General features: G+C 39.3%; 1 protein-coding gene across 1 annotated transcript; it reads right to left on the reverse strand.

The window, feature by feature from the left end:
- Nucleotides 1–1,300: 1,300 nt before the first annotated feature.
- On the reverse strand, nt 1,301–11,889 carry LOC116250292 (calmodulin-binding protein 60 D-like). The gene is made up of 8 exons (XM_031623917.2): nt 11,330–11,889; nt 10,221–10,296; nt 7,688–7,746; nt 4,604–5,097; nt 4,291–4,451; nt 4,007–4,210; nt 2,923–3,157; nt 1,301–2,176 (listed from the first exon to the last, which is right to left on the reverse strand). Exons 1-8 carry the CDS (start codon nt 11,476–11,478, stop codon nt 1,593–1,595), a joined length of 1,962 nt encoding a protein of 653 aa, XP_031479777.1. The 5' UTR covers nt 11,479–11,889; the 3' UTR covers nt 1,301–1,592.
- Nucleotides 11,890–13,204: the final 1,315 nt, after the last annotated feature.

The raw sequence follows: 13,204 nt of genomic DNA on the forward strand, positions 1-13,204 counted from the left end.
GACTCCTGTTTCTTCAGCGCGTACCATATTGGATTCATTTGCTTGGACCAAGTCTTGATCATTAGAGTCTAAACATCGTGCTTATTTTTTCTATAATGTTTACTTTAAAAAAGACCATCCTCAAGGTCATATAATTTATGTCTCTAAGGTTTACATAACCGCTCCATCCTCAAGGATTTTTGCTCTAACTGGAGTGAGGTAGACTCAAATAAGTGATGGTCTCGTCGTGTCACTGCCCTAAACTCCACGAATGACGAAAATATGAACCACTGACAATGCAAAGGTGGAGAAAAGAGCCTCTCCACCAAAATGGAAAAGGAAGACTCTGGAATTCAAAGCAAATTATTTTCCCAAATAATTTTAACCATTCAAGTGTAATTAGTGCTTGTTTTTGCTTTCACTAATTGGGGTTCCCCTGACATCATGAATAACCACGTCCGCTTTTGACGAGGTGAAGCGGAACCACACACAGACCGCCTGGAGGCGTCAACAGGAGCCCGGTCAGCCCTCAGGTGGACTCTCTCTCTCTCTGAGGCTGCCAGTTTGATGGCTGGCTAGGCGAGCCACCAGGCAGGCGAAAATAGCATTCCGATGCAACTCTGCTGGGGAACTGCACCTAATATTATTAACAAAGTCGAGGAACCTGTACAGGAAGAACAGAACAAGGACTGACAGCCGACAAAATCGGCATAGCAAGAAGAGCACCGTCAAGTGCAGCTAAAGCTGAGCATTCAATCGCTACATATAACCAAGCCCCCCATCTAAATTCTCTAATTCTGTCCCTGGGTGCAAGACCCCGTTCACAAGTATTTTTCAAAAGTCTTTCACAGATTGTAAGAGAAAACTGCAAATAGCGCAAGTCTTAACTCTATCCTTCTGCTGCCTGAGCTTCTTCTTGTCCCTGGAAAGGTTGGAAATCAAGGATCACTGACAAGGTTGTCCTTCTTGAAGGTCTCCTCGTCAGCTAAACAAACATATGTCAAAATAAGTAAATTGTAAATTATCTGTCGTAGATCTGTTGCTGGAGCTTACCAGGAAATGTCAGAATGCTCACCAACACTTGTCAAAATCCACACCGACCGGCAAGGGTGACCCCCTGACAGCACTCAAAAATCTCCCCAACCTCATGAAGCAAATTATTAGAATCTTCTAAAATTCTATGAGAATTGGCAGGCAAACCAAGACGAACATCAGAACAGGAAAAGACAATGAAAGGACGTGCAAAAAAATTAGGCAAAATGCTAAAGGGGTGCAAAGAACACAGATGCATGCACACGCTCACAGACACATATCCCACATATAAGAGAGAGAAGATCAGGAAGTGGATCAATCGCTGATTGATACATGGCATTTTAGTGAAATCCAGTCTAAATTAGGCAAAAAAATAGTAACAAATACTTAAATTTACAGATGCATTTACATATAGGATTGCATAGGCAACCAGAAAGTAGTCAACACTAGCTCGCCTGAACTTGCAGAAGCAACCAAACCATGGCTACCGCCCCAAGTCACTTCCATGTTACGGCAATTGCAGTCGTTACTGAATTGCAGTTGATACTGAATGCCACATGCTGGAGAAGCCTCGCGATTCATCAGGAATCATCCAATTCAACAATTTTTGCTCGCTTCTCGGCTGCAATCTTTCTAATAAAGATACCCCAACGCAAAGCTGCTCTGAGCTTCAGCCACCCTACTACAGCTTTGCCTGATGACCGGGTGTGGTTCTGACTGAAGCCATAGTTCTGTGCTGGTGTTTGAATGTATGTAGAATAAGGGTCATCCGACATATTCATGCCACCTCCTCCCATGCTGAAGAGCCGGAGCAGTTGTTGCATGTCTTCACTCTCAAGCATTTCTGAGCTTCTCACTCGGATCTCCTCTTCAGGAAAGAAATCCTGGTCCCTTTGGCGAGGCCACTCATCAAGTGAGCTCATAGTTCCTGCTTGTAAGGGTGTCCCGATAGATTCAAAACCCATAGCAGACTGCGGAGGTCCCAAGGCCAATCCAACTAAGGAACCAGTTTGGACGCCTTCAGCCTGGTGGGAAGAACTCATAAGTTGGTTTGCAGCAGAATATGCAGCAGTGTCAATCTGGAAGTTATTAGCAATTAGCGGCTGGGACATGGTTGAGTAGTGAGCTGATGGATTGCCACTGTACCCAGATGTACTTGCATCTCCTACAAAAAGACAAGTGAATTCGATAATCATCAAAATTTTTGACATGGAAATCATCCCCTAGAAAAGTACAGTGAGTCTTTCTTTTTCTGAGAGCAAAAGGCAGCATGCAAGAGAGAGAAGGGTAGGGATGTTTGGTCATATGTATATGCAAAGCATCCAACTGAATCACAAAATAGAAGAGAGATGCACCGGAGTCAGTCAAACACTACTACGCAATGGTATAAAAATGAATTTAAATCTAAAAGCCATCTCTAAAGTGAGCAAACACTTGAAGCCACTCTAAAGGCGTTAAATGCAAAGCCAATGCATGAAAAATGAAAGAATCAGTTCCTCAATGACTTTCACATGTCAAAAGATCACGACCATTTGACAAGGAACCACCAAATGAAGTTAAAGAAAAACGCATGACTCAATGAAACAACACACTTTACATTGAGCACATGCACAACGGATTTTAATCTAAAATTCATCCTTCAGCAACTACCAGGATGAGCAACACGATCAGCAAGTTAAGCTGTTCTGAAGCATTGTATGCAGAGGCCAGTTAAAGAACAAGGAACCTCCAAAAAGGATTTCCCTTCAAAAATCAAAGGTCATTGAGCATTTTATGAAAGGAAAATCAAGTAACAGCATGTCCAACTAATACTCCAAAGTTCACTAACAACGTCAAATAAAAAAAATCCAAGTTTGCATGTGCTTTTGGGGCGAGAGAGAGAGAGAGAGAGAGAGAGAGAGAGAGAGAGACCTCTAACACAGGTTCCAGGATGCATGACATTCTGTCCAGAATTAGCTGTAATGGGCATTTGCTGCATAGACGTTTGCTGATCAAGCACCAGGTATTCAGAATTAGCAGTTCGACTATCTGACCGAGTAGTAATCATCTTTTTGTTCTGTCTAAAGTTCAGCAGTGCTTTCCCATCATATTCTATTACACGTGTCCAATTATCATACGCTTTTGTCACCAATGTATCCACATATACCTGCCATCCAGGAATCAAACTACTCAGTATATGATTAAAAGTTCAAGCCAATTAATACATTTAGGGCTTATTTGCATAACACTCCAAACAAGGTTTTGACAGCAAAACCAGGTTTCGTCTCCAGAACCAACTTTTTGGAGTGTCTTGGGTGCCATCAAAATTAGGTTGACTCAGTTTTGACAAAACTTGGCTTTGTAAAAGGGAATGAAAAACCTGACCCAACCCTCTTGAGGTTACTCACCAAAATCCAAGTTTTGGGTGTGTCACACAAATAAATAAACCAAGTTTTTAGAACTCATTAAGAAACTTTCATAAAACCAAATTTTCACAAAACAAAACGAGTTTAAATGAGGGTGACATCCAAACCCTCCCTTAGATTTCTCTTCATGAGCATAAATCTTTTTCATATCACACAACATAAGCTTTGAGAGCATCTACATATTTGTCTTGCTCCATGCAAAATATGTACATTGTTTATGACCTCAAGTGCAGGTGGAGGGTGCGGAACAAAAAATTGACCTAAGACATTGAATTAAGATTTGTTGACAGATTTGCTCAGCCGTTTTGGTTCATTAGCAAACAAATTCAGAAAATGATGGAGATTGAGAGTGGGAGCCTTTTTGGCATTTCAAATATCTATAACTATTTTACCTCAAAAAGGGACTCATCTGGAAAAAATGCATTAAGCTTTGACAACATATCTTTGGTTTTCTTTTTTTCTTTTTTTGGTGCATGGGTATTTAGCATGATATCGTGACAAAAAGCATGTGTTCCTTTTTGCTGTTGAGCAATCTAAAAATTCTGACGAATTGCTTCATGACATCTAACAGTTACATTTCAGGTGCTGACCTTCTGTTCATCAGAGAGGGACTCTGCTGAATAGTATTGTTCACCAGAAATAAGACCATACAATTCATAAATGTTGTTGAAAACCACTCCAATGCTCTGTGAATCATCAGTATAGTACACATAAAGCTTTCCACTAAGCAGACAAGTTTTTGCATGCTCCACTGTAATTTCCCACATCTTATTGGACATACCACTTCCAAGGATCTATAAGGGCAAAAGAAGAAAATGGATCAGCATAAGAAAATTATATTCTCATGTAAGATCAAATAACCTTCACACCATACATTCCGCAGTCTTTGTGGATCCCTTGCAACAAGCCGCAGGAAGTCCTCAACTGTAAAAATTCCCGCTTTAGTCAATTTCTTATGAAATGAACCATCCTTTCCTATTTTCTCCAGTCTCCAAACCTCATCGTTAAATGCTGGTGGATAATGCTTCTTGTACACTGTCACAAATAAAAGTGCAACTTTAGTATAACACTAAGGAAATTATTAAATCTTCTACCTAGGCAACAGGACAAACCAATCAAATTGCCTGAGCCACATCCAGATAATGAAACAAATATATATAATCTAAAATTAAAAGTCTAATACATACATTCCCCTCTATGGTCCTTAACCGTAAATGCCTCTGTTTTGGCTTCACGGATACGAATTCCCTCACAGTAGCCAGAAGCAACCTTGAGACCAAGCCTGAATTTCCTACTACGTATCCAGCTTGAGTTATCTGTAAATGTAAGCTCTCCAAGCGTGCCAACTCCTTCTTTCAAAGTCACCTGCAAATCTCCAGTCAGAAGTGGCCTCTTACCTTCACGTTCCTTTACAACATGGCTTTCAAACTCTTCTTCGGTCCAGTCATCATCATTTTCATTGTTGAAGTCCCCTTCAAGCACAACAATATCTAGCTTGATAGATGATTCTGGGCCTGATGTTACAACTTGACCTGTTACTGCATCCATTAACACCACATGGACTGCTGAGCCTTGCTCCCCTTCGACCTTTCCCCCAGTGAAAAGCGGTAGAGATAGCGTTGAGCGAAAGTGTAACTGCAGGTTTTGTCCACTTGGTCCTTCTATCTGCTTTGGTGTGGGCCTGCATTTTCCCAGTATTATTCATAAGTGTGGTGTGTGATACACATACCCAGAGAGCAGTATAAAGAAAAGGAATTATTTTTTTCCTAATATTGAGTGTCATCATTTTTTCCCTGCCTTTTTCAATAGATAGAAAGAAGAGTGCAACGGTAAAAGCATGAAACATGCATAACAGATACTGGTTTTTGCTATAATAACATAATACCCCCGCCTAAGCTGAGTACAACAGCCAATTCAGGCCATAGTTTGGAATATTGATCCAAGGATTATAGGTTTATTCTTGAATCAAAATTCCGGAATTGTAATTTTACCCTAAGAGGTGAAATTATGATTTCAGCATTTTAGAATTTTTTCATCTCTTTAGGACACATATCATCAATTATTTCAGAATTTTAATTATTGTTTTATCAAACATGTCAAATTCAGTTCTGGAATCAAAATTCCAAACTATCAAACACAAAGAGAAACTAGAACCGGAATTTTTCATTCCAATTCCAATTTGAGGTGGAATTTTATTTATAGAATTTTAATTCTAGAATCAAAATTCAAGGCTGTCAAACACGCCCATACAGTATATACTTTCCCATATACGAATATGTATCACACTAATAACTTGTCTAAGACCCCAATAGCATTCTATTCAAATATATCAGAACAGAAAAAACATTGACTTGAAGAAGCATCTGTACAAGCACATACAATCCATCTTCAGTTTACAAAATGGTCATGATCCATCCATGTTAGATCATTTCCTCTGGTAGACTTCGAAGAGTCCAAAGAACAAATCATGTTCTGAACTACCAGAATTAGAACAACACAATGCAAATGGCAATCTCACATGGATGCAGTATGCGACATTTTTCCAAAAAACTTGTTTGCAGGTGCAACAAGCAGACGTGTGCATGCATATGTGTGCATATATATATATATATATATATATATATATATATATATCTGTGAGTAATGCATGCATTTTGTGAGAGTGAGAGAGAGAAAGTTAAAACTAAAAACATATATATTTGTGCAAATTGTAAAATAAGTCTCTTATGTAAATTGTCATGTTAAAAGAATGCAAAAAGTTGGAAGGCAACTTTTCATAAACTGTAAATAAGTCTCTCCTTCAAATCATAATAAAAGAAAAGTTTAAAACAAAAAACTTTAAGTCCCCAATACATAAAAGCCTAGCATCTTTTCTTCTTTTTCCTCCTTCCACCCATGACCAGCCACTGCCTCTCCTCCTGCAGCAGCCATGTAAGTTCCTTCTCTTTCCTACTCTTCACCTCCTCCTTTGATCGTTTACTCCCCCTTTCTTCTCCTCCTCCTCCTCTTCCTCTTTTGCTTAGTCTTAGGGCTGCATACAGGCTGGGTTCAGGCTGGTCCGGCCTGTCAGAACCTACCAACCCTGAGACTGCCAGACTGAACCCGATCCAAGCTCGACCCAGTCCTAAAACTAAGTGGGCTGACAGCAACTCGGTCAGGAGTATGTCAGTTTCCTGACTCAGCCCAGCTTGGCCCAGTTGATAATTGTTATTTGTTAACATCGTATTATCATTACATTATTTTTTTAATAAAAATTTTATACTAATCAGGCTTAATCGGGAAACCCAGGCTGAAGTCAAAGAATGTATCTCAAAGAATGAATCTGCAACCGATTAGTCCAGGTTGGTTCTTGCATCGATAAGTGAATTCTGTTTTTTGGTGTTACAAAGCAAGCTTGGGTCAGGCCATAGCACGTTGATCCCAAAACAAGCCGTATACGGGTAATTTACTACCTTAATGCTGCTGCCTTTTCATCCATGTGACATAGCCAAATGGTAGTTATCCCTGATGCTGGAAAATCAGAAATCGAGTCAAGTCAGCTAGGCTGCCGATTGAATGAATTGGCCAATACAGTAATTCAATTTAATCCAGCATTATCAATAATGCTGTCAATTGGAGTGTATCAGATGACATATATAGTGTCAGCCCCCTGCTGAAACAGGTTTTATTTTTTTATTTTTTCATTTTCTCATTCAATTTAAATTATTTTTAATTATTTTTAAAAACTATAAAATAAAAATAGGCTGATACAGACCAATACATAGTGATATGTATTGGCAGACATGCCATATCAGTGACCAAACCAATACAAGGCCGATGCCACTTTCTACAGCATTGGTTGAAGCCTTCAATCAGTTATAAAACTGGAAATTTTATTATTAGATATTGTAAATATAAAATAAATGGAAATTTTATTATTATATACTATAAAAACAAAAGAAAACATAAATATATAATCATTAAAAAAGAAAGGACTTTAAAAATATTTTTTCATAATAAAAAATGAATAATATATGACAAGTGACACCCTTGCATTGGGCAATGAATCAAATTGATTTGCCACCAATTCGACTCAGATTGGCTGATCAGTGTGGTTCAGAGTCTTCAGACTGACTTTGCAACACTGATTATTTCTATTTTATAAGAAACAGACACTTCAACAAAACAGAAGAAGTGAAGAACATACAAGCTGCACAAGATCAATGACACGAAATAAGAAAAAGGTGCACATTTTTTTAACTTGATGTTTACTAAACAAAACAGGCGTATACCTTCCACCGATCCTGGCAGGGCCCAGTTTTGCTAAAGCACGTTCCACTTCTTCACTAACCTGCTTCCACAGAGAGAGAAAATAATCACACAAACATGATCATGTCGATCAGATGCTAAAGGATAGTCTATACTGTCATCTATTAAGACCAAGTCATTTGACCAATAAAAGAGTGTTTGACAGGAAAAAAAAGGTAAAAACTAAAAGAAGAAAAATGCACACAATAAAACATCATCAATCACTTTCAAGAATTAAGATTGCACAAGAAAAAGGGTTTGTCAGAAAATATATGTGATAAAAAATTCAACCCCACCAAAGGGCCTTGATTAGAGCTGTCAGACAACTCAATGCAAGGAGTTGATATCTAAAAATGATGAATGTTGCATCCCGTTGCTTTTACAACGAATTAGCAATGCAGAAGCGACGAGTCAACCTAACCTAGCAAAGACTTTCAAGGGAAGCTGCTAGGACTTCCATTGGTTACAGAACCATTAGTTCTTACAAGTGCAAGTTCAGGCCCTGAGAAAAAGACCAGGAGAAGAAAACCAGAGGCTCTAAATCTGCTCAAGAAGATAGTATGTGACTCAAAACATTTTTAAACTGTGGTCATTCATTTCATTACACAGTTTCCACAAAGATTATTTTTAAAAATATATCCACAATAGATATTCTTGTTGTTTTCAGCCACTCCAGTTAACTTTTTGACCAAAAGCCACCATCTGCCAGTTTATATTATTCTTCTTTTATTTTAAAGTTGTTACTGTAAAGCTATTTTTCTGCAATTTTTTCATATGTCCCACAAGCAAGACAACTATCAGTTTAAAATCCAGCTTTACAACTTTTCTTCATCATATCTTCTGGCTATAATGGCATCATGGCAAACTCATACACCATAATCCTGCAGACATTTAACTGACAAAATCTGACAGCTACTGCAAGTTGCAACATTTAATAAGCAGACAAAAGAATTGAGTAATTCATTATAAGCCATCCTCATTTTCCTAATGAACCTTAATAGCTTGTCCCAGTACAATAAGTGAGCAACAAGCATACTGTGTACCCTTCCAAAGCTGAATAACCAGAATGGGTTATTGAACCTTTTATAGCAAAATGTAAACAATGTATTCCAGCTTTATCTCCTCTTTGGATGACACGCACAAAAAACCAGGTATAGAACTCACTTTAGTGTGACACCATGTTTAAGAGAAAAATGTCCCTGTGTCTAACCAGATTTTCCTTCTAACTTGGTAACCAAATCAAGATGGGTTCAGATACCTCTCTTTGAAGCCCCCATTACCTGCCACCATTGGTGGGGACACAATGGGGATTCCACACAATTGGCTGTAGCATGGTTAGACTGGCACAGACTAGGACAGACAGCCAATCCTGCCATTTTCTTGCAAACTGCTGACCAGAAACGGCTTTGAGGAAATATGCAAAAAAGTGTTCCCTTTACAATTTGCCATCCCTTTCAAGCCATTTACCTGCAAAGAAATGAGCAGTCCAGGGTACCCTAGGCGGCTCGACCAAGCCCAACCCCCCACTCCCATACCGACCAGCATCCACGAAATTGGCCTTTTATGGAAAAAAAAAAAAAACAGTTCTTAAGGTTTTGTGCTCCATTCAACTTCTCTGCTGCACAGCAGCCACGAGTGGGCTCATTGGACCTTCTACTTTTCCTTTTTTGGTTTATGCATTCCTGCAGTTTTCAAAACTACCTACCAGAGCAGCACCACATTTCTCAGCCAGATTTTTGGCATACCTCCTTTACCAAAAACCTTGTTTCTGTGCAAAAGTTGGCAACAAAGCAAGGTTTCAGCCTCGTATCATCCAAACCAGCCCAAATATGACAAAATGTGCAATCAAAAAAATTTAGAAATAGATAGTAATCAAGCTATGAAGCAAAAGGCCATAAAGCATTAACTTTCTGCCAGGCAAATGGCAAGAAATACTGAAATGCTTCTCTTTAATGGCATTATCTACATTTCAGTGTAGTCCTATGTTTGTTATAGATATATAAATTATTCACATGTCATCCACAACCACATTTTAGGTTGGGTTAGTGGGGTAGGGGGGAAACTACGTTATCATAAACAATGTGACACCAAACATATCAAATAGACAAAGACTACAAAATCTTTGCACCGATACACCTTCAAAACAATGGAAAAATGCAAAGAACTAGGCTTTTGACAAAGACGTATTCACAGAATAAACAGTCCTCATTTTATAGCCAGGTAGAACCATTCAGTCAGCAAAAACAAATATTGTGATGCAGCTACTGTGACATAACAAGATTGAATTTTGTATGCTAGGATTTGCAGAAGAAGCTAAAAATTGCTTATCTGCTACAGCCGGTAACTGTGTAGGGATTAGATTACATATGGTAAAATCTCCTCATGCCACACTCACAATTAACACAAGAAATAGTTGAAGACCTGTCCATCAAATTTAGCAATATATCAAAGTTCAAACAGGTACATGCTTCCTATCTTGGCATGGATGATCAAATTAAAACACAAAGTTTAACTTACAACTCTACGAAGAATAGGCTCCAAAGATGAGCAAAGTTTCTGTAAGCTGTCCACCTTCAGAGCTTCCACTATAACGCTGCAAATAGCAATGTATGAACAATAAGCAACTGCTGAAGAGAGCGGCCTAAGAAAAGGAAATTCCCACTACACTTAAATGGGCAAGAAATCCTTGTGATGCAAAGCATTACATAGCCAAACAAGGAATGAGAGATGTGATACTGGTTTCCAAACAGGTTCACCAAACAAGGAATGTGTGATGTGATACTTGTTCTCCAAACTGGTCACCTTTGTTATGAAGTATGAATTAAAACTGGACGAAAATAGCGACAAATTAAGGATTCCAAAAAAAAAAAAGACACTTACAACAGAATGCAGTAGAAAGATTATGCAAACAACAAAGGAAACAATGGATGCATAATCAAAAGAACTGAGAAAATGAAATCAAACAAGACTTAGAGAAAGAGGTCCTATATGTGGAAGAGAAGAACACAATACAAACGAAAAATATGCACCATAAGATCTCATTTCTTGACAAAATAATAAATAAATGCTAGAAGGAGAAGCATCAAAACTAGCAACACAAGGAACCAAAATTTGTAAATGGGAACAAAGATTAAAGATGGAACATTAAGATATAATGGATTATTTTCTTAACCATCTTCCTGATTTCCAGCTCAGCATATCGACCACATACGCAGAAACAATAAATAATTTACAAAAAAAAAAAAAAAACCGCTCCATCAATAGAAACCACCTATTCCTCACTTCAATAAAAAGAAGGAGAAAAACACCATAAGGTCGAAACACAACTAGAACCCCAAAGCATCTTTCCCATATCCAGAAAACGTAGCTCAAAGAGTATTTGCCACCCAAATTCTCGTCGACCGAACAAGCTCTCAAGTCACTCTAAGCTCTCAATTCACTAAAGACTCTTTAACAAAACAACTCCAAACAGGAGGGGAAGAACCCTAACCACAATAGAGAGAAATCATCTTCAACACAAAGAAATTCCAGAAGCAAGAACAAAAAGGAAGCGAAAAAGAAGACGACGACAACAACGATGATGACCATGATCCGGACTAAAATGATGACAAGCGATTAGAGCAGACCTGGCGAGAGCGGGGACTTTTTGCCGCTTCTCCTCTGGCGGCCGCGCCTCGCCCTCCGCCACCGTCCCCGCCGCGGGCTCCAACGCCCTCTTTTCCCTCCTCATTGAGCTCGATCTCTCCATCACACGTGTTGGCAGCTGTCTCTGCATTTTCCTCCCCCACCTTTTCCTCAGTCAATCAACAGACAGCCAATCCCCAACCCCTGAGATCCAGATCCCAACCTCAGCAGACTCAAAAGGAATCCCCCCAAAACCGGAAAAGGGGAAAATCGGGATCCCAGAAACTTCAAGTCTACAGCCGGCCGAGTAAGATCCAAACGGTGAACTTTCTCCCAGAGCAGGAGAAAAAACCTCAACCAGAACTCCAGGTTCGAACTTCGGTGAGGAAAGAAGATGTAATCAGATTCTGCTCCCGGAATAACCGGAAATTATTTCGGAAAGCGAGAAAGAACAGTCAGACAGAGAGAGAGAAGCTATGAGATAAGAAAGGAAGAAGGGCGTTTTCTGCCCAGCTGCAGCCGGCAGGGTGGCGGCTACCGCTTCCTCTCCCCTCTCATCCACCGTCCATCGCGCTCTCTCTCCTCCCCCCTTCGAACCATCCTGGCCATCCGCTCCTGGGAGGACGACGAGTCAACTAAAAGACCGAAATAGACTGTTCCCGTCCGCATATAACTAAATTGTCCTCACAATTCTCCCTCATCCAAAACGTGGCTACGTCATCGCCTCACAAAAGAGTTACACATCCCCCAACGTAATTGACTATTTCACCCCCTAAATGTTTCGGAAATACCAAAGAAATCATACGCTATGCGAACCGCAGCTTGAGACTACTTTCGTCATTTACGAATAAAGCAGATTAATTATTAAATCAACAAGCGCGCTGCTATTTGACATCCCGCGCCACTTTGTGCGGCCGCCGCTTTTGTTTGAACTCGTTCTCGAGTCAAACCTGTGTCACTCGGTTCGTATCAAGCTCGGCTCCACCTAATTCCATCACCACATGTACTTATAAATGAGCCAAACTTAATCCAATTAAGTTTGACTGAGATATGTGTGCAACATGATCCTTAGTGCTGAAAAAAAATATATATTTCAAGCTCAACAGTTACTTGTTTAGTCTTTCCAGTATTATTAGCTCTCAACTGACTTGAATTATGGGGTATTGAAGCATGATAATTTTGAGCTTGAACTTAGGCTGTTATGACTTAAGCAGCTCAACTCAAACTCGACTCATGAACAACGCTAGCAAAAACAGACAGCATCTTCCCGACTCTCAAAAAAAAAAAAAAAAACACGCCATGCACCCTATTGGCCCACGTTATCGGGCCATGCGGCGTTAAAAGAGAGGAGGAGAGTTGGGGGTGGGGGAAATACGTTGCCTCTCGTTTTCCCTAACATCTCCAAACACGATTGGCTGTGTATGTTCATTATATTTTTATATTTTATGATTAAAGTGAAAGCGTTATGGTATTAAGGGTGTCTTAGGCTGTAAGAATAGGCACATAAGTTAGAATACACGTGATATTAGGATAATTGGTTGTTTGTTTTATTTTACTTATTTTCCCTTTTGTTTATCTTCTGGTTTGTTTCTTTATTGTTGCATGAATTAAGAAGAGCATAGTGTAAGCTTCTTCTTTTTTTTTTAATCTAAAGCACCGCGAGGGCATAAAGTAGCTGATCGAGCAAGTGGAGCTTCGGCTTTTTTTTTTTTTTGAGACGATGGGTTGAAATACTTTTTCTCGACTCAGTCAAACTCAAGGAGAAAAAATTTATTCAAATAAAAACCAGTGTTACATAAAGCAGTTCTTCAATCAACCTTTTTGTCAAATTACCAAACGGTGCTCGCATTTTTTAAGTTGGGGGTTAATCAAATATC

The sequence above is a fragment of the Nymphaea colorata genome, chromosome 3, assembly GCF_008831285.2.
Source record: "Nymphaea colorata isolate Beijing-Zhang1983 chromosome 3, ASM883128v2, whole genome shotgun sequence".
Taxonomy (NCBI): domain Eukaryota; kingdom Viridiplantae; phylum Streptophyta; class Magnoliopsida; order Nymphaeales; family Nymphaeaceae; genus Nymphaea; species Nymphaea colorata.

Bases quoted from the DNA above. Each gene is read 5' to 3' on its own strand.
- LOC116250292 (XM_031623917.2), bottom strand. From the start codon at position 11,478: ATGCAGAGACAGCTGCCAACACGTGTGATGGAGAGATCGAGCTCAATG. The intron at 10,297-11,329 runs GTCTGCTCTAAT...TGCTATTTGCAG, and splicing joins AAAGTCCCCGCTCTCGCCAG to CGTTATAGTGGAAGCTCTGA. The intron at 7,747-10,220 runs GTAAGTTAAACT...CTGTGGAAGCAG, and splicing joins AGCCTATTCTTCGTAGAGTT to GTTAGTGAAGAAGTGGAACG.